Here is a 27,829-nt window from a genome sequence, read left to right on the forward strand (position 1 = left end):
AGTCGTCACTATTTGCAAGTTTTATTTCCCTCTGATTCACAGCTAACCAATTCTCCCACCAAAGCAAAAACTGAGGGGAAATACTTGTACCAGATTTCGACTTCAGTGCCCGAATGCCACACTAAAGATTCCAGTACTGTATTCAGTTTACCACAGATATATTCCATTTGGATTATCTTGTGATTCTCTTTCAAGGTAACTTAACGTACAACTAGGTGTCATTTTGTCTCCTTTATTTCTGATCTAATCCAATATCAAACACTGAATAAAGTATTGTTTGCCTGTGAACATCCTTCCTTTCAGTTAAGAAGATTTGTGTATTTGAACAATTTTTCGATTTTCTGCTCACTAGAGCTCTCGATAAAGTCACAACAAATTTTTAGAATTGATTGAAAACCATTTTAAAAGAGAAATTTAAAAACCAGATTCCAAAATATACTTTCTTTTAAAAGCTTTCTTCAAAAACAACACAAAACTTGCCTCTATAAATACATACCCAGGTCATAGCACCCCCATAAAACAAGTGCATACTGTAGGGGTTAAGCTGTAAAGGCACAAGGATGATTTAACAAAGCCTGTTCTAATCCTGAAGGATCAGAAAAGCCAGTTGCTGCCTGTCTCTCTAGCATGTCTCCAACAGAGAGCGTGCAGAGTCATGTGATGATTACTGCTTCCTCCATATGACATCACTGCCTTTGCAGCCATAGCAGTGAAGAAAAGGATGCTGTCGAGATCTCTGGGGCTGAACTAAAGGATGTTGCATTGCAGGTAAGAGGCCATGCTTCACAGCATGAATTACAAGTTTTTGCCTGTGCATTTATTCTAAAAATGCCCCTTTCTTATGGAGGACTTGAAATGATTGTCATCATTATGTGCAGGGCGTTGTGAATAAAAATCTTGCAGGTGCAGGGTTTGCTTCTTTGCTCTCTTGATCATTTTGCTGACATATTCAGAAGCAATGCTGCCAGATGGAGCTTTAAAATGGAAGAAGGAAATCTGGTTTCGGTGCATCCCGTCAGATCTTTTCAGCAGGCAGCAAGCTGTTTCTATTCATGTTTACGGAGTGTGGGGAGTGGCTATATTTGCTGTGCAGAAATGACATGTTGAAAAGACTAGAATGTTTTTTGCACCATACATCATGACACTATGTTGCATAATTCCTTGATGCATTTTTAATGGTGAACTGAATATTTAACACAAGCCACACAATGTATTTCAGGGTCAGGGGAACTCACTTTACTTGCTTCTCGTCGGTGGTTAGGAATATATAATTTCTGTTCTTAATTTCTCTCTTCTAGTTATACATGAACTAACTTGTATTATTTGTTTATGTAAGAGGTTTTGTAGTAAATGTACAAGGTGTTTGGGGATGTTTTGGTGGTGCCACTGAAGGCAATGTGTGATTATGTTTGTTAGGATTTACTGTAATATAAAAGAGCATTAGTAGAATGTAATGACAGGAAAGCTCTCAGTTTCCACAGCTTTGAAAAATCCACTTTCTGACACTGTTCAAAATTTTATTTTTTCTGGCACATATAAAAATTACTGTAGGATTTTCATGCTCGAACATTGTATAGTTCAGGGAACAAGGCAGGATGGTGATCTTATTTTTATTTGATTCCCTGACTGAACCCAGGCCTAATGTTGACCCATGACGTTGACACAAAATAGGCACCTTTGCTTAAGGCCAGGCCTACCACGAAGCAGAGGACAGGGATAAATTAGGGATTATTTCACTTGTGTGCCAAAATAATTTGGCTGGTTTTTGAAAGTGTGCACCTCAACTCAGGTGCGTAAAGACAACATTTGCCCTTCCCTAGGCAGCAAAATGTTGTGGAGTGACCTTGTCTCTCAACACTGACAGTTTTGTTCCTCCCAGGGTCCTCATTATGGATATCGTCATGTGGATAATAAGTGTCCACAACTAGCCCTCAACTGCTCTGTTGTTGCTGTATGTGTGTGTGTCTTTGAGCTGGAACTAACTTATAGCAACCCTAACGGGGCTTTCAAAGTAAGTGAGATATTTAAAAAGACAAAAACCGCCCGGAGAGTGCTTGTAGCGCTATGGGGCGATATATAAGTCCAATAAATAAATAAATAAATAAATAAATAAATAAATAAATAAATAAATAAATAAATAAATAAATAAATAAATAAATAATAGTGTGAGCTTTCATGGATAGACATTGTCTGAAGAAGTGGGCTTGTCCACAAAAGCTCACATTAAAATCTAGCAGCTAGTTTTTAAGGTGCCACAACATTTTGGTCTTTATTTTTTAGTTTTGTTTTGTTCTTGCCTGACATGCTAGTAGAGACTGACACAGCTACCTCTCTAAAACAACAACTATGAGATATTTATTTATTTATTTATTTATTTATTTATTTATTTATTTATTTATTTGATTTATATCCCACCCATCTGGTATATTCTACCACTCTGGGCGGCTGTGGAGTGGTTAAGGAGTGGTTTTACCAGCTCAATTTCCCCAGTGAGTTTTCCTAGGTGCATGGGAATTCAAACCCAAGCCTTCTGAATTTTAGTCTCTTACTCTTACCACTACACCATGCCAGGCATCTAGCTGTTCTAGATAGGCCTAATCATGGGACTGATGTCAGTTGCATGGTATTATGTTCAATATAGTGGTGTCTCGCTTAACGATGTTAATTGGTTGCAAAAAAACACATCGCTATGGGAAAACATTGCTAAGCGAAACACATTTTCCTATAGAGATGCATTGAAAACCAGTTAATCCATTCCAATGGGAACGGATTGCCGTCCTTAAGCGAAAATCCCCATAGGAAACATCACTAAGCGAAACAATGTATCCCCCATTGGAATACATTGAAGCCTATTCAGTGCATTTCAATGGTTTTGTGATGTCCGTTTTTGCAATTTTAAGTGTGTCTTAAAAGCTGTCAAAATCGGGTTCAATGCATTTCAGTGGGGGGAAAATTCACCAAAAATTAACGAAGAGTCAGAACAAAGCCAAATTAAGTTTGCACACTTTTTAGAAGGTGCACTAACGATTCCAAGCATTTAAAACCGTTTTTGAACCTTTTAAGACACTTTAAAAATAGCGAAAACGGAACATCGCTAAGCAAAACAGGGGATCTAAAACTGTCATTGCTAAGCAAGGCAAGGTCCTGAACATCGCTATGTGAATTTTCCCCATAGGGAACATTGTTAAACAGAGTGCAAAATCGCTCCAGAAATGAGGCAATCGCTAAGCGAGGCACCACTGTACCTTATTTTTCCGTGTATAAAATGACACTTTCCCTAAAATAATTAGAGGAAAATTTATATATGGAAGGAGGCAGTCGTGCGCGTGCTCGGGCGCCTCTTGCTGCTGCCTCCCCCGCCTGCCCGATCACCATCTCCAGTGGGACTCACAAGCTCAGCTCACGTTGGCGCCTTGTCCCCTCTGGTGGCCGAGGCAGCAGTAGGCAGAGGCGAAGGAGCAGTCACACGTGCTCAGGCGCCTGTTGCTCCTGCCTCCCCTACCTCCCCGATCACCACCTCTAGTGGGACTGACACCTTGTCCCCTCCGGTGGCGGATGCAGCAGGAGGCAGAGGGAGAGGTAAACAAACACTCGGACGCGCTCGGGTCCCTCTTCTTGCAGCCATCGCCACCGGATCACCTCTCCAGCGATCGGTCTCATTAGGGAAGGGACAAGCTGGAGGTGAGCCCCGGCAGTCGCACTGGAGGAAGTAACCTGGCGGGCAGCGAAGACAGCAGCAGGAGGAGGAGACGGAAGTGGAGGAGCAGTTGCCCATTAGCTGCTGCTCCGCCTCCATTAAGGGTCAAAATTACGGGGTTGTTTTATACATTGGGGGGTCCTGTATACGGAAAAATACAGTAGCTCCTAGTATTGAGAAGATTTGGTACCTTCCTTCCCATGTAAATTTTCTGAAAAATAAAGGAACCCTTTAGACTAGGACTGCATTCATACAAAATCAATTTATTTCCCCCAATAACATCAAAAGTGCCTTCATCAAGGATTTAAGGCAAGCAGTGGCTTAAGTGACTATGCCACTTCCCTAGGCAGTCAAAAAGCACTGTTTTTCTTTTGATCCATCAATGTATATATTTAATATCCCAATCTCTCCCTTGCAGCGGCAGGTTAAAATATTATTTTAAAAAAAATAACAGCTAAAAAGTTCTAATTGTGTCCTGCCATGTCAATTTGAAGTTCTAGCAATCCTTTACAGGGTTTTCTAGGTAGGGACTACTCAGGAGAGGTTTGCCATTCCCTTCCTTCTGGAGCTGCCCTGGGACTGTGCAGCTTGCTCAAGGCTACACAGGCTGCCTTGTGGGATGGACCCCTAGTTTGTGGTTGTGCCATCTCGTAAACCTATCCAGCCACACAGTAATTTGTGGTGTTTAAAACTTTTAAGTGACCACATTCATACAAACATGCTTTAAAATGCAAGAAAAAGAATCAGTGGCACAACAGCAAAGTTTCATCTGAATTAAGACACTTTTGCCTGCCGATGGAAGACCAGCAGAAAAGAGGCTACCCAAACCTTCTTTAGAAGAGGGTGTTACAGCCTGGGAGGAGCCACTGAGAAGACCCTCTCTTGAGTCCTCAACAAACATGTCTGTCAGCATGATGGTGGTGCATATATGCGTGTGGACACTATGTTGCATAAGCCTTGCCTGAAGGTGATAGGAGCCAACCAAGCACATAGCCTTGCCTGAAGATGATAGGAGCCAACCAAGCTCATACCTGGATATATGGTCCTTCAGATAGCCTGGACTCATATCTTCTTGATAAGGCAGACCTTTGCTAATTGATTTCCTAACACTGGATTCTCATTGGCCATTATTCAGTTTTTCCTACTTTTATTTAGTGTTTTTTTAATTTGCATGTAAATATTTGTTAATATTTGCTTTATGCTGGTTAGCTGAGGAATGATGGTGTATAAAATAAAGAAATAAAATGACTGTGGAGCTTCAGCACCCACTCCTTCCACTGCCTCACATTGAGGTTAGCCATAGAGAGTACTTTAATGAAATATCATTTAAAATTTAAAATAAAATGGGCTAAATCCTATGCTAGTCCTGTGTGTAGTGGACCTAATGAATGGGACCTGGTAGACACAACTATCTTAATCCCCATTGATTTAAGGGTGGTTACTCTAAATTGAATGAGTATGGAATGTAACCCAATGCATTAAAATCTGATGTGACAAAAAAGGAAAAATGCTTTAAACGCCAGCAAACTGACTCCATCAACACAGGGAGGTCAAGAGTACAGGGGAGCAGGTGGAGCTCAGTCTGGAAAATGTGGTCTTCTGGAAGTTGTGGACTACAGCTCCTAGCATTCCTCACCATTGTCTGCTCTGGGTAGGGCTGATGGGAATGGCAGTCCCGAAAACATTTGTATGTCCACATTTTGCCTACCCAGCGTTCCTGACATCGGGGGAGTTACCTGCAATATCTGCCATCCCCAGGCACGGAGTGAGAGACGTGTCTGGGAGAATTTCTGGCCTGCACTCCCTGGCCTTCTTCAGGACTGGGACCCTGCTGCTCCTGCTCCTGCTGCTTCAGGCCACCCCACCCTCTTCCATAACATCAGCCACCTGGCTGGGAGGGAGGGAGGCCATAAAAGCCGGAAGCTTGTGCCAGGGCCCTCACAGACCAGCGTTCCTGACATCGGGGGAGTTACCTGCAATATCTGCCATCCCCAGGCACGGAGTGAGAGACGTGTCTGGGAGAATTTCTGGCCTGCACTCCCTGGCCTTTTTTCAGGACTGGGACCCTGTTGCTACTGCTGATGCTGCTTCAGGCCACCCCACCCCCTTCCATAACATCAGCCACCTGGCTGGGAGGAGAGGGAGGCCATAAAAGCCGGAAGCCTGGCCCTGGGTGGTATGCCATGTATTTTATTTGCATGCACTGTATATGGTTTATTTTTCTTTTATTATTTGATTTATTTGTATTATTATTAACTGTATTCAATTTATGTTTATTTACTTTATGTATATCATTTTTGTGCACTGTCTTACTGTATATGGTTAATGTTCTTTTTTTTAATTTGACTTAGTTGTATTAAGTAAATTTTCTTTTAATTTTCTTTTCTCCTTTTCCCCTCCTTTCCTGCTTCTCTCCCCCCCTTTCTTTTTCCCTCCCCTCCTTTCCCCTCTGACATGGAATGGACGGCCTGCCCTCCCAGCGAGGGACCCCAAAACATTTCTGTGGTCAGGGGTAGAGGGCGTTATGGCGTTGGCACGGTCCCCACTCGTGCAAGAAGAACGATGAACAGATGTCTGAAGGCTGTACATTGTTCTGAGACCGTGACCAGCCCCCAGTATCGAGGCAGCCAGACCAGTCAGCCTTCCACCCTATGCCTGGTGTTGTTGAATGCCAGGTCTGTATCCAATAAGGCCCAGGTAATCTACGACCTTATCCTGGAGGAGGATGCAGACCTGGCTTGCATAACCGAAACATGGATTGGCGGAGAGGGGGGTCCCCCTCTGGCACTCATCTGCCCACCCGGTTATGCTGTCCAACACCAGGGTAGACTGGAGGGCCGGGGGGGGGGGAGTAGCCATTGTCCACAAATCCAACTTGGAGGTCGCTAGGCGCTCCTCAGTGGTAAAGCCGGGTCTTGAGGCCCTCCACGTGTCGATTGGGGCCAGGGATGGTATTGGGATCTTGCTGGGTTACCGAGCTCCCCGCGACCCAGCCATTTCCTTACCGGAGCTGGTGGACTTTGTCTCCGCGGCACTGCTGAGTTCCCCGAACCTATTGGTTTTGGGGGATTTCAACGTGCATGTGGGGGCAGAGACCTCCGGGCCAGCTCTTGAGTTCTTGGAGACCATGGCCTTCTTGAACATGTCCCAACATGTTAACGGCCCCACCCACGTGGGTGGCCACACACTTGGTTTTTTCCACTAATGGGAGCGAGAGTGGTCCGATGGTGACTGACCTTGAGTCGGTACCCTTGTCATGGTCGGACCACCACCTAATAAAGTGTACCATTAAAATGGCTCTCCCCCCCTGCAGGGAGCAGGGATCTATTGTTATGGTCCGCCCTCGAAGGCTACTGGATCCGGTTGGATTCCAGGATGCCATGAGAGGTGTTACGGCTGACCTGGCTGGCACTCCTGTCGAGGCTCTGGTGGATGGCTGGTTTGCTGCCGCGACTAGGGCTGTTGACATGATCGCACCTAAACGCCCTCTCCGTTGCAGAGACCGCCCGGCACCCTGGTTTAATCGGGACCTCCGGGCGAGGAAGCGGGTCAGGAGACGGCTAGAGCGCAAATGGAGAAAGGTCCCGACGGATTTCAATAGGATAGCTGTCAGGGTCGCTACTAACCTTTATCTTGCTAAGGTAAAGGCTGCTAGTAGATCATACCTCGCTAACCGGATAAGCGAGGCGTCCAACCAGCAGGCGGAGTTATTCCGTATAGTACGCGACCTATCCGGAATTGGTCCGGGCGATGGGCCTCCCCCTAGTTTTTCGCCGGACCAATTTGCAGCATTTTTTAAATCAAAAGTGGAGGCCATCCGCCGGGACCTCTCTCCTTTTTTTGAGCACAGTGAGTCGAGCTGAGATGTCCAGCGCTCCGTCTTGCCCGGTGATCCTGGACACCTTTCAGCCTGTTACGCCTGACACTGTCTCCAGGGCGCTTGACCGCTGTCATGCCACCACCTCCTCTTTGGACCCTTGCCCGGCCTGGCTAATCAAAGCAGCCAGGCCGCTAACAACGGAGTGGGCCACGGCTATAATAAATGGGTCTCTCCTTGAGGGCAGATTTCCATCTGCCCTGAAGGACACACTCATTAGGCCCATCAGGAAGAAACCTAGTTTGGCGGCGGACGAAATTGGCAACTACAGGCCCGTCGCCAATGTTTCTTTCCTTAGCAAGGTAGTCGAGAGGGTGGTGGCCGACCAGCTTCAAGCGCTCCTGGATGAAACAGATGCCCTGGATCCATTCCAGTCGGGCTTCAGGCCGCGCCACGGCACAGAAACGGCTTTGGTCGCCCTGTGTGATGACCTATTGAGGGAGGCCGATAGGGGCAAAGTGTCCCTGTTGGTCCTCCTCGACATCTCAGCGGCCTTTGATACCATTGACCACGGTATCCTCCTGGGGAGGCTCTCCGAGTTGGGAATAGGTGGCCTGGCATTGTCCTGGCTCCGTTCCTTCTTGGAGGACCGCCCCCAGAGAGTTCAGCTTGGGGAGAGAGTCTCGGCCCCGTGGAGCCTCAATTGTGGGGTTCCACAGGGGTCGATTATCTCCCCAATGCTATTTAACATCTATATGAGGCCGCTGGGTGGGGTCATCAGGGGGTGTGGTGCTTCGTGTCACCAGTATGCGGACGACACGCAGCTCTACATCTCCTTTTCGCCAACTGCAGGAGAAGCCATTCTGTGCCTTCAGCGCTGCCTGGGGACTATACTGGAATGGATGCAGGAGAACGGGCTTAGGCTGAACCAGGACAAGACGGAAGTACTGAGGGTGGGCCCTCCCACAGTTGGGGATTTGGGAAACTCCCTCTCTTTTGGGGGGGTGACTCTCCCTGCAAAGGATGGTGTACGCAGCTTGGGGATCCATCTGGACCCGGTGCTCTCCATGGAGTCCCAGGTGGCGTCCGTGGTCCGCACCACCTTTTTTCACCTCAGGCGGATAGCCCAGCTGCGGCCCTACCTGGATGTGGGGGCGCTCACCATCTTAGTACACGCGCTCGTAATCTCAAGATTAGACCACTGTAATGCGCTCTACGTGGGGCTTCCTTTGAGGTTGCTGCGGAAATTACAGGTGGTGCAGAATGCGGCGGCCAGATTACTCAGTGGAGTGAAAAAATTCCAACATATTTCGCCCACTCTGGCCGCATTGCATTGGCTGCCCATCAGGTTCCGCATCGACTTCAAAGTGTTAACGCTTACGTATAAAGCCCTAAACGGTTTAGGGCCTTGATACCTGGCGGAACGCCTACTCCCACCAAGTTCTACCCGGGTCACACGGGCGAGCCAGGAGGTGAGGCTGAGGAGCTTAACGCCGAGGGAGGCCCGAAAAGAGAAAACAAGAAATAAGGCCTTCTCGGCGGTGGCTCCTCGCCTTTGGAATAACTTACCTCCTGGCATTCGCGGAGCTCCCTCGCTGGGCACCTTTAAGAACTTATTAAAGACTTGGATGTTTCGGCAGGCCTTCTCTCCAGATTACTTTTGATTTTTTTTCTCTCCTTTATTGTTTCCCTATTTTTAATTGTTGTTGTAATTATGCTGTTTTATGTAATTGTATTTTATCTCTGTTGTTGGCCGCCTAGAGTAGTCCACCACGACTAGATAGGCGGGATATAAATTAAATAAATAATAATAATAATAATAATAATAATAATAATAATAATAATAATAATAATAATAATAATAATAATAATAATAATAATAATAATAATAATAATAATAATAATAATAATAATAATATAGTTAGAAAACTGGCCTGAGTGATAGTGAGAGCAAAGTGTACCATAAAAAGTTGAGAGTGTTACATCTGCAGACAATGGCAGCCAGTGTGGTATAGTTTCAGAGTGCTGGAACTAGGATCTGGAATCCAGGGTCTCAATGTCCACTCAGATACAGTTTTTGTGACATGATACATGAAGTTCTATCAGGGTACTATCTACCCTTGGTGATTTAATTCTTCTCAGTGGTTTCAGAGCAGCTTTCACTTCACTTTTTAGAACTGCAGGTTCTTCATCATAGGATTCCTCTTCAAATGAATCTGTTATCTTTTAATCTGTACTATATAGGTCTTTGGTGTGCTCTTTCCACCTTCTCTTTGCCAACATTTGGTTCTGCTTTGTTTCCTACTTGTGTGCTCCAGTCACCTATGATTATTAGTGTGTCTTGTTTTGGTGTGCAATCATTTTCATGCTGGGTGCTTGCATAGAAGCTGTGAAATTCATCTTCCCAGCAGTTGGAGCATAGGCTTGAAGGATGGTTATATTGATAGTTTTTCCCCAGAAATCTGATTGATATTATTTGCTAAACCTTTCACATTACAGTATAGTCCCTAACTCCCTGTGCTACATCTTCCCTCACTATTAGAGCCACTCCATTTTTTTCTGAGTTTGTCATTTCCAGAGTGAAACACTGTAGTTGTCTGACTGAAAATATCCCATTCCAATCCACTTTATTTGCTTTAGTTGCTCTAGGTGTTTTCCCAAATGGCTGGTCTAGGACTTTGCTGAGTGAACAACCTTGGTGTACTAAAGGGAGGGGAAATTAAAATCAATTGAGCAGAAGCAGACAGCAGCTCTGATCACAGGCTACTCTCCTGTGCCCTCCTCTGCTTTGTATGCCAGAGCTGTTTCATGTGATCATCTCTGGTGGCAGTGATGGGAAGGTGGGGCTTCTTGTGAAGAGAATCCAGTGCCACATGTCTTCACCTCCCGCAATCCATGTCTTAGGTTCAACGTCCTGAACCCTCCTGCCCAATTTCTTCATAATTCTCCAAGGAGGGTGCACTCCCCATTTTTAGAAACTGTGGTTTATATCCTTATGAGTGTACAGTACCTGCATTCTAAGATTATTTGTCTTAGAAGCTCCAACATCCTGCCTTCTGCTATGTTCCATGAGGCTGATAGGCATTAGCCACGTCAGTCCCTACTTAGGATATTCTTTCCTAGTAGAAAGGTTCCTAGTTGGCCGGATAACTCAGTGAGTTGGATAATTTGCTGTGGATCCATAGGTTGGGAGTTCCGTTTCCCACTCTGCCTCCTGGGAATAGAGTCAACCTGCATAGCCTTGGGCAACTACACAGTTCCAGGGTGTCCCCAGAAGAAGAGAATGGGAAATCACTTCTGAGTACTCTCTGCCTAGAATACCCTGAAGAAAGTCACCATAACTTGGTGATACATAGTTATTAATATACCCAGTGTAGTGTAGTGTAGTGGATAGAGCAATGGATTAGGACTCACCGGAGGTAGTGTGGAACCGGTAAAAATCACTCTTTAAATATCCACTTACTTTGAAGGCCTTCTTAGAGTGGCTGTAAGTTGTTTCCAACTTGATGGCACACACACAAGCAGAGATAAATTCATCCATTGTCATTTTTTTAGAGGACACTTTGTTATTCTTGTGTTTTAGCTGGAAGGTTTTATTCTAGGTACTGTTTCATTTTTGCTCGTTTTATTTGGTTTTGGTTACATTTTAACTTCTCCACTGTTGTGACAGGTTTGTTTTAATTGGGTCTATTTTTGAATTTGTGGCATTTGTTATATTGACACTGTGTGATTGCTTTATACTATAAGCTGCCTTGGGGAAAGAGTGTTCTCCCAAGGTGGCTAAGAAATGCCTTATATAAATAAACATATGGGTCAAGAATGCAGCGTCCGAAGTCTTGGCACGCAGACAGAATGTGCACATTCTGCTTTGTTTTAGGTAGCAGCAGGACTTAGTCTGATAGGATGCCTGCTGTTTATGTAGCTATAAATGATTTGAATTTTCTGACTTTTAGGTATAAAGAATCATTTTTTACTCAGACAGGCTGCTTTTCACTAGGAAAAACCACACAAACTGCTTTTGACATCTTTTCATTCCGACTGTGCATGAATTACAGCACTACCAAAATACTTCCTTAGGAACCTATAAGGAAAACATTCTCCTCAACCTCCCTGCTGAGGTAGCAAGAGGTGGACCGACTGGCACTTGATGGCTGGAAGAAACCTCCAACTGAGTCTAAGTGAGAACCACTTATGGTCACGCGGAGGCTCTTTGGTAAACGAGGGATTTTGAATGAAACTGAGTAGGGGAAAGGTGCAATCTGTAGCAAGAATAAATGCTGAATTGTGCTGGTGTGAAGGGACAACATTTAACTTAGCCATTTCTTCTTGCATAAACACAGAATCCTTTCAAGAACAACAGGCCTTGGCTGGATATTGTCTTTTGTCACCAAACACATAAGTTGTGCTGTTTGGCTTTCAGGCTATTCTTTAGGTCTTCTTAAGTCCTTTGACACAACCTATGTCCATAACTTTGCACGACAGCAAAATGCTTCATTGGCCCAAGCGTCCTCTTAGGAGCACTGCCGTTGCCTGATTGCTATGTTAATAGCTGGCTGACCCACACCCAGATTTACATAAAGCGTGCCTGGCATTTAAATGCAATTGCTTGAGAAATGATCATTACAGCAAAGAGTAAATCACAGTTCTTCCATACTTCTGCATAGGATGTTCAACAGTCACAGGCTGAGAATGTCATTAGAAAAGGTCTTAAACTCACGGCAGTCCGTTATTCTTATGACCTCAACTTAAAACCAGGTCAGGTGTTTTTTTAATGGATGTTTTTATAATGGGACTTGCATATTGTACTGTCTCATTACAGGATTTCCAAGGTAAGAAATGTTCAGTGGTGGTTCCTCTCAACCCATTAAGGTGTGTATCCAGGATGGAGTTATCTCTCTGTCTGTTCAATCTATATGCATAGCATGTCATATGGAAAGTAGGGTTAGATTCAGATGAAGGAGGAGTGATAACTGGTGGAAGAAATATCAGTAACAGACAAAACCCTAAATGGTTTGGGATCTTGATACCTGACAGAACACCTATTCCCAACTGGGACTCCCTAACTTACTCTCATATCCCAGGAAAGATCCTGACCCCGAGAGAGGCCTGGAGAAAGAAAACAACAAATTGGGTCTTCTCACTGATGGAATCAACTGCCTCCTGCTTTTTGCCTGGCCCCTTCATGGGGTACTTTTAAGAAACAACTAAAAACCTGGTTATTCCAGCAGACCTTTCAAATTCAGTCACCCAAGGAGCCCACTGAAACTGAAGCCAACAGCTGATGATGTCATTCAAACCTGCCCCTTCAAATGTTTAGGTATTTTAGAATGTATTTTATACTGCCTGATATTGTTACATTTTATTTTATAATTGCATTGCATTTTGTGATTTTGTTTTTTACGTTGTGAACCACCCAGAGTGGCTGTTGGCCAGATAAGCGGCATATAAATTGAACGAACGAACAAACAAACAAACAAACAAATAAAAATAACATCTTACTGGCAAAAAGAGACAATGACCTGAAACAACCCTTGATGAAAGTGAAAGAAGAAAGTGCCAAAGCAGGACTGCAGTTGAACTTTAAGAGAAAAATCATAGCTAAAAGAACTGTTGTTATGTACCATGGTGCTGTTTGGGAATAAATCTACCATTTAAGGAAGGTAATTTTCTGCTGTCTGAAAAAGAACTGCAATGAGGATTTATTCTCCTCCAACCACTAGGTGATTTTCACAGTGTACAATAGTCTTAAGCAACTCTTTTATTTAGCACAAAAATGTAATTCTCAGGTTTTCATATGTAAGGACAACATTGCATCTCTATCCCAGTATGCATGACTAGGCGTAACCTGATACATCTGTTTAGCTACTATTACCACCCGAAATCTCCATCTTGTGATTGGATTTCATACTAGACCTCATTGCCACAACAATACCTGGATATATTTTGGGGCTTCCTGTTTCTTCATCTCTGCAGTTTTTAAAAATATCACCTACCTGATGAAGAGATCTGGAAAACTCAATACCTTACACCCTTTCCTAGAATTTTAATTGGTCTTAATAAAAGCATTGCCCACCTATGGATTAAAATGTAATTGAGATGGAGATGACAGGATGAGTCATATGAAGTGTGAATGTTTGTGTCACGATCCTTATCATTGTCAGTTTGTTTCCTTGTAGGTACTAATATGGTTAATGCAGGAAACATGAATGGTTCTGGAAATCTGATGGATTTTTTGGATGAACCTTTCCCTGATGTCGGAACTTACGAAGATTTTCATACCATTGACTGGTTAAGGGAAAAATCACGTGATACAGATAGACATAGGAAGGTAAGTGAAACAAATATTTCAGAAGCTGGTACATCAGTTTAAGTAATAAATTAAGTTTTCTACCATTCATAGATAACAATCTTTAAATGATTACTGTGATAAAACCCCCTATTCAGGCATTACTCAATATGGTGCTGGGAACATGTGTAGTGCCACTCTGTCATTTGCATTCTTCACAGTAACACCACCGTGTTTGAAGGAAGCACTTTCCTGAATGTGTAGTTTCTACACATGATCAAGAACCTTGTAAAATGTGAGTTCACGCTTGCCCACAAGCAGGATCCTTCCCTTCAGACCTGGCCTTGTGACTGTGAAGAACATTTAAATGGAAGGGGTAGGCGAGGTGCTCTACATCAAGTATGTTCACAGTGTCAAGTTGTGCTATACCTGAATAGGATTAAATGCGCTATCTAATACTGTATGTGTACATGCTATCTAATACACTACTGTAAATATACTTCTAGTGGAATGTGAGGCCTTGAACTGGACATCCACTATATTTAAGTGAGATATTTCCAAATAGCTTATCCTACATTGTGTTGTTATCTTGTCAGAGTAAAAACTTGAAGGAAATAACCATTCAGTTATTTTAAAAACCCTGCCAGTTTAAGTCCAGACCAAGTAGTATAAAGAAGCTAGGAAACTGGAAGCCAAGACAGATGACCTAATAGATGTGCTCTTTGTTCAGGAATTTATATAATGGCTTGCCCTATGCTTATTTAAAAATTTAAATTATTTAAAAATCAATTAAAAACACTAATGTTTCGGCAGGCCTTCCCCTCAGCCAATTCCTAATCTTCCCTCTTTTTTCCTCTCTCCTAGTGTTTGTCCCATCTTGTCCACAGTTTTTCCCCTTATTTAAAATTGTTTTAATTATATTGTATCATGCTTGTTGTAAGCCGCCTAGAGTGGTCTTAAGTGACTAGATAGGCGGGATATAATTAAAATAAATAATAATAACAACAACAACAACAACAATGTATTTATTTATTTATTTATTTATTTATTTATTTATTTATTTGTTCGATTTATATCCCGCCCATCTGGTATATTCTACCACTCTGGGCGGCTTACAGAATATCAAAACAATTAAAAAACATAAAAACACTAGCATACAACAATAACAAACAGTGCAGGAATAAATATATTTATTGTATTCCTTGGGCCCCTGTACTTTTCATTGGTCTTTCTGGCCCCGATCAAGATGAAAAGGCCTTCAAGCTTTCAAAAGAAAGCAAAGGAGAAACAAAAACATAGGAGAATGTAGGAGTTCGCTATCACGTACAGTGTATCCAGTGCTAGTGAGAGATTACTCTCTCTCTCTCTCCTTTCAGCCCTTATCCACTGCTACACAATTGTAGCAACTGCGATGCAGCTGTAGCTCTGAGCTGACCATTCTCTGATCTCAGAGCTTTTTCTGGACAAATGCTGTTTGAGGGGCTTGGCTGCCGTTTCCTCCTCAATGGTCTTTTCTGGCTGGTGCATTTTATTGCCCCCTGGGTTCTCTTTCCTTTGTCACATCCCCACTTCTGTTTTTCTTGGGTCAGATATTCCATGCAGAATCAGCGCTCCCCCTGCCCCCCTCAAAAGCCTCCTGAGAATTACCTATGGCAGCTGCTGTGGGCCAAAGGAGAGTTTTGCTCAAGGTATCCTCTCAGAGACATGTCAGTGGAAGGGGAATTAAAACTGCCTACAAGGACTTATCAGTGTAATAACAGACAATTTGACTTTCTAAGGTCACACTCCATAACTAAAACATTAGGCAATGCACACTAGCGTCTCACTGCAGCACTAGGCACCAACTGTGACACCAAAGTTATCCTTTTCATAAGCAATAGAATTTTAAGAGCCATAATGGTGGAACTGAGATAATGTATTATTTTTATTTTGTGGCAATATAGCTGAAATTTATTTGCACTTGCCTGAACAAGAAGTTACACTTAGTCAGACCACATATCTGATTGCACACGCAATTGCACAAGAGTGGCTGCAGAACTGTTTGGTGGTTACAGTTTTGGCCTTTGTGCAAATTTCACAACCACTTGTGAAACTTCAAGTTGCACAGATGCAGGGTTTGGGTAGTTTTTATTAAATGGCTTGGGTTGTTTTAATTAAAGGGCTACTCCTATGCCCCATAACTATTGTACAGTATTGTCTGAAAATGAAATCCTATTAAGTATCAGATTCAATCAAGCCATTTAGGCTTATTTGTGCCTCTGTGTTTGGATTAAGATTCCATTTGGTCTTTATTCATTGTATGCTGTGCATATGCACAGATGTCATTTAACAAATGCAAATATAACTAGATCAGTTCTTCTTCCTTTTAAATTATACGAATGTATGGAACTGTGCTATGTAAAATGTAAGAACTGTATATGCTTCAACTTAAACAATACTGCTTCTTCCAGATCACAAACAAAAGCAAGGAGTCAATATGGGAGTTCATCAAAAGTTTACTGGATGCCTGGTCAGGCTGGGTCGTGATGCTGCTGATAGGACTGCTTGCAGGTATTCTCTAGAAAGTGTTACTTGAGTAGCATAAACTTTCAGAACTTCACTCAGGGGGCATCTACTTCCACTGGATTTAGCAGTGTGATCCGTGACATTTCACTACGGATAAAATTCATGCTTTGGGATTCAGCTGTAATTTACGCTTTAGGATATACTGTATACTGTATGTAAAATCCCATGCTGAGCACTGACCTAGAAAATATATTACTAACAAAAAATGTGCTGCTGTCTCTTGCTATATAAAATACCCTTAAATAGAAATAACATGATAGGCTGGGTTATCTTTGATACAGATATTGTCCCTTTCCTTCTTTGAATAAAATACTAGTACAGATAATAGCTAAGTTAATTGACACACATGGAATCAAATCATGCATTCTGTATTTTTTTTCTACTCATTTGTTCCCTCCTCTCTTTCACTAACGGAGGTATAGGCATTATCCTCATTTATAATTTTATTTTTAAAAGACTAAATCAAGTTGACTTTAATACCTGTTGCAGTGGCAGACATGAAATACTTTAATCTACTCACTTTCCAGAAAATGTGTTCATTTCCTATGCATTAGAATGGAGATCCTGTAACTGAATAATTTAAAATGGATCCAGATGGCCAGCACTTGCTGTTAAAAGGGTCAGGTTTTCCCCCTTGCCATGGTGATCACAATCGCAAAGGTTTGAAATGTATCTGCACCAATGTGTCAGTTTTACTGAAACAAAGGGGGAGGAGGTGATTTTGTTGAAGGAGATGGATATGTTAACTGAAACTGAACGCACTAACTATGCTTTGTTGCTTTTTGATTAGAGACTGTTTCAGTGCCCTAACATTAAGCTTGGCTTTTTTTAGATCAGCTGCCACACGGTGTCACTGTTGTGCTATATAAGTTGGAAAAGTGGTTAGCTCTGACATAAAAAGAAAAAAAAAATACTGTAAGGATGACATAAAATCAAACAAAAACGCCCAAGAGCCATTTAGGCTTCTGTCTGCCCTATATAAGTGAATCATAATTGTCCACCATATTTATTACTGAATTATTCCCTATTTTAAGAGTTGCACATTGAATATAACAGCCACAGTATGTCAGGTGCTTGCTTGTTCATCTGGTGACTTTATCATGAAATAAGGTCTCCTCACTAGCCCCCTACCAATGTTGACCTCCTTGATTTTGTTGGCATGTGGAGCAGTCTAGACAAGAATATATTTACTTCTGTCACAAAAAGATTCTTGTCTAGATGACTAAGTCTCGTCATGTTTGATTACGTGGGGTTGTTGTTTTGTAAATCTCAGCGGTGAGCCAGGAAAAGCAGATGGTATTTTTACCATTTACATCCCACACTAAATCATATGGGATGAGGGGGGAAAGAGAACATTTCTTATCTGTTTGACCAGGTCTCTCCCAACCCACGAACATGTGTGTGAAAGATACATTGTCTGGAAACTATCCTGTGGCTATGAGACAATTTTGTGGCTAGGCAGCCCTAAATTGCAGATACTTTCAGAGAACGGGATGTTGTAAGTTCTTACTTTATTCACCGCAGGGTGACTCAACGTGGAATGTGAATGTCACCTGTCCATAGGTTGACCCATATTTATGAGACAACATCTATAAGAACCCTTTGTGGCCACTCTTTTCTTAAGACATGTACGTTACGTGTTTCTAGTAATGTTTGTTTTTCTTCCCTGTTAGGCACATTAGCCGGAGTTATAGATTTAGCTGTGGACTGGATGACGGATTTGAAGGAAGGTGTGTGTTTATCAGCATTTTGGTACAGCCATGAGCAATGCTGCTGGACCTCTAACGAGACAACCTTTGAGGATAGAGATAAATGTCCTCAGTGGCAAAAGTGGTCTGAACTTCTAGTTAACCAATCTGAGGTATGGTAGCCTTTTTTAAATGGAAACTGCATATTGTTCTTCCCTGCCTAGTTAACAAGGGGCTCCCATTTTAATGTGATCTACTAAACTTGAAAGGGACCCTGGTTATGAACTAAAAATGTGATTGTTGAAGAAAAGAAAATGTTTCAGCTTTCTTGTTAAAGTCATTATAGCCATTCAAACCTGAACTTGCAAAAAAAAAAAAAAAGATACAGTCATTTATTGGGATCATTACTATTGGAGGAAGGTATGCAACAACTGATGCCGAAATCAAGATGGCAAAAATTATGTTCATTATTTTATTTGGGTTTCAAAAATTATTCTGTTCCTCCTTCAAGGAACTAAGTGCATGAAATACATTCATCCACTTAATCCTCATAATAACCCTGTGGCATGGGTCAGTTGGAGCGATAGCAACTGGCCAAAGTTTGCCCATTGAGTTTTATTGTTTAGTGGGGACTTGAATCTGGAACTTGAAAGCCTGGTCCTGTTCTCTTACCATGACACCATGTTGTGTCTTAGCTAGACCCCATAGGATGTGAGAATAGCCTTGTGTAAATGGAATTTCAGGACAATAAAAGAGTACTAAAGAAGTCTTTTTCATTCGCTACATATGTGGATGTCTGATGCTTGATGCAACTCCCACTTACTTGATGTAACTCATGCACACCTGGCCTTCTTTCGTGGGTTTTTGTGAAATGCTACTAGTGCTAAGGATAGCACTTTGACCATGTTATGTTGACAGTTCTTAGAGAGCTGTTTCTGAGATGTGATCTATTCAGACTCTTCTGCTCCTGATGAATTCTGCTTGTCACAGCTGATGGAATTCGACAATTTGAAGATATGTATGGGGATGGATATTTTACAGCTCCATTTACCCTGAGGTTTTGTGCGATTTTATGGCTTCAGAACTCCTTACCACACTGCAATTATGAACTCTGACACCTGTCAAGATTATTTTAATTATCTTTTTTTTTGTCTGAAAGGGGCACTTAAGCAGCTGTTTGATGTGAAAAAGACTGAAGCCTGTCCAACATCCTCTGTACCATGTTTCCTTCATATATTTCTTCCTTCATAGTGATTGGAATTATTACTTGCACTGCTTATTATATTATTAGAATGCTTAAAGTTTTCTCATGGACGAGGAAAATTTGGCCCTCCAGATGTTTTGACCTAGAACTGTTATCAGTTCCACACCCAGCATGTAAAACAAGGAACCCACAGGTTCTGGGGAGCAGGATGAAAGCATCCACTCAATTACCATTTTGAAGGCTGTTTTCACATAATTAACATTACTCCGTTTCAGCCTACTGCATTGATAGTCAAAGATCACTTTTGTGCCACTTTACTTATCAAGACTGTGCTTGGGAGTTGAATGAGATAAGGTATTTACCATATTTTTCAGTGTATAAAATGCTACTTTTCCCTAAAATCATTACACTAAAAATAGAGGGGTGTCTTATACACAGAAGTAAGCTGAGAACACGGAGAGAAAAGAACGACCAGTACCATGCCTCTGTAAACATGATTCATTCAGTCAGGAGGCTTAGCATCCTTAAGTCAGGAGATTTAGCTTCCTCCAACTACGAGCCTTACGGAACTGATGTCAGCTGGTACTGAATAAACCAATTGGAACACACCTCATTGGAGGTGGAGCCTGTAGGCCCAGATGCAACAGAGACTTGTAATTTCCAAGCATTCTGAGCCCAGAGGCTGAATACTCAAAACTAAGTTTTCTTAATTTTTGGGTTAGAAAAGTGTGTGGGTGGATCTTGTAACCAGGGATGTCTTATAAACAGAAAAATACAGTAATCCACCCATCCACTTTTTAATACAATCTTTTGTTTGGTAAATGTATAGCCAGAGCAAGTGGAAATGAAGTTTGAGCTGTCACTAGGTGGTATTATCATATCATATCAATGCATTGACATTGTTGAAATACGTAGCAACCCAACATGTTACCATATTTTTCTGTATATAAGATGATCCCCACTTTTCCAAACCCCAATAAGAAAATTTGATCGCTGCTTTCCCCCTCCACTTTCTAAGCCCTGCAAAAGCAGGATCAAAGGGCTACGGAAGTGGAGGGGGAAAGCAGTGATCTTAGGAAGTGGAGGTATAAAGCAGCGATTAAAGGGCTGCAGAATGAAAGGGCTGCGATCCTGCAGCCCTTTTATGGCTGCTTTACCCCTCCACTTCCTAAGCCCCGCGGAGCTTAGGAAGTGGTGAGGAAAGCAGCCATGAAAGAGCTGCAGGATCAAAGGGCTGCGATCCTGCAGCGCTTTGATTCCTTCCCCCCTTACTTCCGTATATAAGATGACCCTCAATTTTTAGTCTAAAGATTTTAGATAAAAGTATCATTTAATATATAGAAAAATATGGTATTTATGACAACCCAACTTCTTCATTTACTTCTTCTTAAGCAACCAATAAACAGCTCCCTTTCCTTCCTGTCACTAGGGGGCTTAACCATCTTTACTCTGAGGCAGGGTTTTTTTTCAGTTAGTAAAAGTCTAGCTGTTGTGTAGAGTTCTTTCCTCAGTCATGATTTAAACAGCCGAAATGATTTTTCTTTTGAATACTTATGACCCCATATTTCCATATCAAGTTTTTGAGCACGTAATTTTATAAGTAAATATTGTTTTCTTTTTTTAAACTGTTGTCTGACTGAATATCTTTGTTGATCTACTTATATAAGGGTTATTACCTCTGAACTGTGGTTAGTTTTAACCATAGTTTACTGAACCAAGCCAATTTCAAACTGAGGTTTACACAGTGGATTGTTTAAAATTAACCAAAGCTTTAACCAGAGTTAACTGAACATGCAAACAAAACGTTTCTGATGAAGGACTTTTGATGATACAACTCTCAAAACTGTAGTTTAGCTTTATAAGCAAACAGTTTTCTCTTGGCTGGACTTATCCCACAGAGCTGTTGTGTGGCAAAAATGCTCGGCATCCTTTACAGGAAGGATGAGATCTGGTTTTGTTTAGGCTGATGAAATACAGCTATTTTGTGCAAACTAAGCTCCATACTTTGGCAGCAAATATAATTCTTTTTTCACAATGGGGATATAGACAAACAATGCATTTAGACCTGGTGGCATCCTGAGACCTTTATTTTCAGAGTGAAGAAGGTAAATTCAAGCTAATTTCATACTATGTAGGACGTTAAGTAATTTACTCTAAAATGCATAATTTAAATTTATCTCAAAGATTTAAGGAGGCAAGTGGCACTAAAGAGCTTGTCTACATTTAGAGGACAAACCTCTTCTGCTAGGTCTTTTGAGAACCGAAATTTAAAGAGTGTCTCTCTTTTTTCTTCTGAAGCTATTCTCAATTCCCACTGATAATGGATCTCGATTTGCAAACAAAGTCCATCCTGTAAAGAAATAACTATTATTGCCATAGCTGTGTCTTATTTAAAGCGCTGGGTGAAAACATTCATGGGGAAATTTAAACAAACACTCTTCAGCTGTAGCAATAGAAATTACTCAAGGAATCAGTAAGTGTCAAAACAGAAGTGCAGTCTGTGAATCTTTTCTTTTGCTCTGATAAGCAAGTCCAGCTGTCAAAATGAATGAGAGTTACCCACTCAATAATCATTGTACATAAATAGGCAAGGAAAAACAGTGAGACTGGCATAAAACCTGTATCTGCAGCACTGATCCCTGTTTAGTATTTTGGTAGATCTCCCAAATTATTAAAGCTGCCCTGAACCTATGCCGCCCAGAAGCCACTGGCAATGGTGCGGCTAAAAAATATTGTAAATAAATAAATAAATAAATAAAATGCCACTGTGCTAACATCATTTTAGCAGTTTCATAGAAGCGCTGTTCAGAAGTTCTTAAAGTGTGCCACACACACAGCGAGGCAGAGCATACTCTGTCATTGCTTTTGACATACAAAAGCGACAATCTGTAGAGGTTCTTCTGTCCAGGTAGACCTGGGTGAATGATGCTGGATAGGGCAGTGGTTTAGAGACTGGGGGTTCAATGCCTCACTGTGCCCCCTTGACAGGGGCTGGATTCAATAATCCATAGGATCCCTTCCAGCGCTGGAGTTCTGAGCTTATTATTATCTGAGGAGGGCCAAGGAGGCTAATTTGCATATTTATTGGTATGGTTACTATTGTTGTTAATGCAGCAGTTATATACTGTACTGTAAAGCTTATGGATCTTTTGTTAAGTGAAAAATGAGTTTAAAAAATATTTTTGTCCAAACTCCCCCTTACACTCTCTAGTGGCTACATTTTAAAATATAAAATTAATTTTCATGGGGATGGGTGGCCCCAGGGGTGCCGGGCCCCCTCAAAACATGACAATTAAGATCCACCACCTGAAAGTCACAAGGGGAGTTCTTGAGCAAAAAAAAAAATTCAGAGGGCTGTGTGGTTGGGGCTGGGGACCCACCCCTGTGTGAGACAGAATTCCTTGTGTGAGACAGAATCCTGATCTCCCCACACACACACCCCATTTCTGGCTTTGCAGGGAATCCTGTGTGCAGATAAAGCGTCCTGACGGAAATCACAAGGGGATTTCTTGAGCCAAAAGTCTGAAGGAAATACGAGAGGGGAAACTGTGAACTTACACGGATAAAGCAGACTCCCCTTCTGCAGACTATTGAAATTGAACTTTTGTGTTGAAAGTCATGATGGAAGGAGGTCTTAGCATGTTTTTTTTAAAGCAGCCTGGTGTGGGCTAAATAGAGTTGCTTAGGGTTAGATAGAGGCGTGATATGCCACTTACAGTGGGGTAACAAACTCCCAGCCTCTGGCTCCAGAGTCAGATACCTAACTATCCAAACTATACCTATTTTTTTCCTTTATATCGCTTGCTATTTACATTTCTTTTCCTGCTGCATTTTTGTATAATTTGCCCTCCTTCAGATGCCATGTACATAATGTATAGCTCAATTTGTACTTTTGAAAATAACATTGTGTAATATTTACTGCACTTGTTGTGTTATGAAGCTCAGTAAAGATACTCTGCCTCACATCGGCTCATGTTTATTGCAGTAGCTGGCAGAGGCCTGCCACTTGTTGGACTGAATTAACAGTTTTATATTCTCTCTCTCCCCCCCCCCTTTCTTTTTCCCACTAGGGTGCAAGTGCTTACATTCTAAATTATTTTCTTTACATTTTGTGGGCTTTACTGTTTGCTTTCCTGGCTGTCTCCCTGGTCAGGGTATTTGCTCCCTACGCCTGCGGCTCTGGAATTCCAGAGGTAAGGGGTTTTTCCCCCTTTCTTTTTTTTCCTTTCTGGATTGATTTTGTATCGTGATGCTGGGCTTTTCTATCTTGCAGTGCTTTAGTTAAATTCAGAGATTTAAAAACCCCAGGGCTGGGCTGGGCTAGGGTGAGTCTGTTAAATGTAATGACATTGCACTAAAAATCAGGAAGCTTTTGACATTTAAAGTGGAAGGGTTGCTTTTAGAAACTTAATTTACACAACTCTTTGGAGAGTTACAGCAAGTCATCCTTTGGACGCTCCTGTCAGTTTTGGCCTTCCATCAGAGTGGCAAACCCTCGCTGTTGTTGTTCTTGCCTTCCAGATCAAGACCATTCTGAGTGGTTTCATTATTCGGGGCTATCTGGGCAAGTGGACTCTTTTAATCAAAACCGTCACTTTGGTTCTGGTGGTATCTTCGGGGCTCAGTCTGGGCAAAGAAGGGCCACTAGTTCATGTGGCTTGTTGCTGCGGCAACTTTTTCAGCAGCCTCTTCTCAAAGTACAGCAAAAACGAAGGAAAGAGACGAGAGGTACCCCATTGGTTTCTCCGTTTCCTCACTTCACCTCGTAAAATTCTCTGTATGTTTTCCACAGACTCTTGATGCCTGTGTCAATATTTCCATGCTAGGTGCTTTCGGCAGCAGCGGCGGCAGGTGTCTCTGTGGCCTTTGGAGCACCAATAGGTGGCGTCCTTTTCAGTCTAGAAGAGGTAAGGAGCAGCTTCAGTTCTATTGCAAGCTTTGTAAAAAAAAAGGAAGGCAAGAATAGGAATGAATGATGGTACACAAACAGCTGCTGGTGTGGCACTGGATTGTCCTGCTTCACATAGTAATTTGCAGTGGTGAGTCTGAATAAATCTCCCTTATGATAGAAAAAGATAACTACATCCAGTAAAGTAGGCCGACAAGGAGAAAGAGATTTATTTCATGGTTTGTTTGTTTTTAAAGAAAACCTTCTGTTTCATATCTCCTTTGTCTGAGAGGCCTCACAACAATTGCAAACATCTCTGAAGTACAAATGGTGGCTCTGGCATCTAGTTTTCTATGTGCAGGGAGCTTTTTCATAAGGGAGAACACTGACACACAAGATACTATTTGAGATTTGAAATTGTATGAGCTAAAAACCACTTTACTGTATGTGCAATTTGTATAGTCCCATAGACCTAAGTTGCAAGCTTGGAGGTACCCTGTGTCTTAAGCTACACCCCAGGCGAAACCCTCGTAGGGATGTTATATGAAGTACAATGAAAACATTTCATAAAATATTGTTTAGGACTTGAACATGCGGTAGAGTGTTGAATTTTGGCTGCATTCTCTCAGCTGTGCAACAGAACTGTGGGGACTTACAGACCAAAATTTGCTTCAAATCTCCCCAGCATAGACTACCTCTTTTATTGTCTCATCAACTGGCACTTACAATCTCCATAACTCTCTCTGAGACATTGGTAGGAGAAAGAATAAAAGGGTTTACAGTATTTACTTACAATGCTGAATAGTTAAAAAAAAGAGACTGCTTACAGACCTCAACAGACTCAAATTTCCAGTAGACTCCTTCAGACTACATTCACATTCTAAATGCACTAACACATAACTGCACTAACTGCACATTAACTGCATGCTGCTAACTGCACAATTGCCAGCAGAGTAAAAAGAAAGAGGGAGAAAGATTTTTAAACAGAGAGGCATGCCTCTCTTCAAAAGCAGAAGCAGGGAAGAAAGGATTGGTTACTGCGGAATTGATTGACAGTCAACCCAGCCCAGAAAGGTCCTTCTGAGTGAAACCTGCTAGAAACAGCATGCGAGACTGAAATAACTCCAACAAAAAACCCCAGTAGGACACCAACTGTGTTGTGGAAAGGCAGTGTGGGACAGATAGGCAAAAATGCTCTATCCCCATCCAGGTGTTATTCCTGAAAATGGGGAGAACTTTAAATTTTGGTGGGAGCTGGTAGTTTGCACACAAGTATCTCCCTATATTTCATGTATTGAAGCACAAAGGTTTCAGAACAGCCTATAAGTGTGTTCACTTTGAAGCTCCCTGAGAACTTCAGGCTGAACACAAGGAAGTCTGAGTAATTTCCAGAAGAGATTTGGAGGAGGGGGCAGGGCTTACATGCCTCTGCACATCCTCACCACTCATTTAGCTTTATTTGGAATGTGGACTGAAAATTTTTCACCTGTGTTACTAGACTGTTGTAAGGAATGATTCTGTGTTTATGGAGCCACCTTACAGGGTTTTGTAGGTTTGGAGCACTGAGAACTGGTTTACCAGTCCTTTCTTCCGGAGGTGCCCTGGGACAATACAGCTTGGCCAAGGTTACACAGGCCAGCTGCTTTCCCAGGAAGCACAGTGGGGAATTAAACTTCTGACCCCACAGACAGGAACTCAGCTCAGCAAGCTCTCCAGAAATGCTGACAAAAAAGTGCTTTGAATCTAATTCAAGTGTGGGCAAGATCAGCTTTAAAATAAGGGGGGAAAGGATCCCAGAAAGATCAACCAAGATCTACGTGACATTTGGGGGTCCCGACTGTGGGTCCTGAAATTTTGTTGTACTCTCAAAATCACTCAAGCTCTTGTCAGAGCTTCTGGAAGCTGAAGCCCAGCATCATCATTTTTGGAAGCACTGTGCTAGCACCATTTGGGGAGCAAGGCCAGATACAAAATGGGAGCTTGGAGAGCAGAACCAATTCTGTTTGCACTGTATGAACTATACAATGTTCTGGATAGGAACCTGAATGAGGAGAACTATGATAGAGCAGGCATTTTAACATGCTAGTTTGGCAAGGATGAGGAGGACAAGGAAGAAGACAGTCCCCTTCTTGCTGCTGCTGTTAGAAATCAAGAGCTCGAAACCGGTGCCAATCTGATTCAAATCACGCAGCAATCTATCAGTTGACCCACGTAACTTCCAGATTCTGCAAGCAGAATCTCTCAGAATTGACGGAATTATTACACAATCATATATTGATGGCTTTCTATAGTAGGGGACTTATCTATAAGGTAAGTGGGCCAGCAGTTTCAATTTATGTCCTGACATTGGGACTACTGCTGCTGCTCAGCTGTTCTTATCCTAGCCCCCTTTCAAAGTCTGGGAATGGTTTTCCCCCCCTACTGCAACAGGTTTTCATGGAGCCACGTACGCACACTGAAATTAATATTCTGTAATTCTCTTTCATTTGACACTCTGTGATCTTCTCCAGAATTTGAGGCCATTTTTAACTCCTGGTGGTAAACATGTGCCACATGCCTCTCAAGGGAACACATTTTGAAGTAATGGAGATGGACATGTTCTAAAGTCCTATTTTAGCTTATGCTGCATGATAACGAATGGAAGCGCTCTGGGTGTTATTGATTGTTTCCGATTTCTCTTAGGTGAGCTATTACTTTCCCTTGAAGACTCTCTGGAGATCTTTTTTTGCTGCCCTTGTTGCCGCCTTTACCCTGAGATCTATCAACCCATTTGGAAACAGCCGCCTGGTTCTTTTTTATGTGGAGTATCACACGCCTTGGTACATGGCAGAACTTTTCCCCTTTATTCTGCTTGGTGTTTTTGGAGGCTTGTGGGGGACACTGTTCATCCGATGCAACATTGCTTGGTGCAGGAGGCGGAAGACCACCAGGTTAGGGAAGTACCCAGTCTTAGAGGTCATTGCAGTGACTGCTATCACAGCTATCATTGCCTATCCAAATCCCTACACAAGGAGGAGCACCAGCGAGCTCATCTCAGAACTGTTCAATGACTGTGGCGCTCTGGAGTCCTCACAGCTCTGCGACTACATCAACGATCCCAATATGACGAGGCCTGTGGATGACATTCCTGACAGACCAGCTGGCATTGGAGTATACATGGCTATGTGGCAGCTAGCCCTGGCTCTGGTTTTCAAAATCATCATCACAATATTTACCTTTGGCATGAAGGTATGTTGCAGGGCTGTGTGTGTAGCAAAACAATTTTTAATGCATTCTGGATTCTTGTTGTATACCAGTCATAATACAAACAAAACTAAGAAGATGGTTATATTGGAAGAGTAGTGTGCCTGTAGCTGAAGGCCAGATTTGGCATTATACAGAGCTCATTGTTAAAAGCAAAAACCTATCACTGTGCCAGAGACATGAATCAAGCAGACATTTGTGACTGAATAATCATCCTTTGAGGTGAACCCTCAAAGCATGCTTGCATCCCATGGAGCAGTTGCAAAACAAAACAAACTAATTTGCATACTTGCAGGATGAGCCAAAGGCCCCTCTTGTGACAATCAGATATTCTCAGTATGTAATGAATTCGTTTCTCTTATAATGAGTCATCTATAACCTAGAGTTTTGCCCTCAGTGCTAGAGCGTGCACTTTGCATACATGAGATTAGAGCAAAAGGG

The 27,829-nt window shown here is 42.2% G+C and overlaps 1 protein-coding gene across 3 annotated transcripts in view; it reads left to right on the forward strand.

The window, feature by feature from the left end:
- Positions 1 to 514: 514 nt before the first annotated feature.
- Positions 515 to 27,829, forward strand: part of CLCN4 (chloride voltage-gated channel 4) — a 62,914-nt gene continuing 35,599 nt past the window's right edge. For 2 of the 3 annotated variants that reach the window (XM_078390374.1, XM_078390373.1), the window contains exons 1-8: positions 515 to 768; positions 13,691 to 13,842; positions 16,251 to 16,350; positions 18,039 to 18,226; positions 23,328 to 23,450; positions 23,779 to 23,985; positions 24,084 to 24,164; positions 26,828 to 27,373. In XM_078390374.1, coding sequence (XP_078246500.1) covers positions 13,699 to 13,842; positions 16,251 to 16,350; positions 18,039 to 18,226; positions 23,328 to 23,450; positions 23,779 to 23,985; positions 24,084 to 24,164; positions 26,828 to 27,373 — 1,389 coding nt within the window. In that variant the 5' untranslated portion in view covers positions 515 to 768; positions 13,691 to 13,698. Of the gene's footprint in view, positions 769 to 12,931; positions 13,235 to 13,690; positions 13,843 to 16,250; positions 16,351 to 18,038; positions 18,227 to 23,327; positions 23,451 to 23,778; positions 23,986 to 24,083; positions 24,165 to 26,827; positions 27,374 to 27,829 lie in introns of all 3 variants that reach the window. The other variant, XM_020786776.3, reaches the window with a different exon arrangement.

This window comes from Pogona vitticeps, chromosome 3 (genome assembly GCF_051106095.1).
Source record: "Pogona vitticeps strain Pit_001003342236 chromosome 3, PviZW2.1, whole genome shotgun sequence".
NCBI classification, from domain to species: Eukaryota; Metazoa; Chordata; class Lepidosauria; order Squamata; family Agamidae; genus Pogona; species Pogona vitticeps.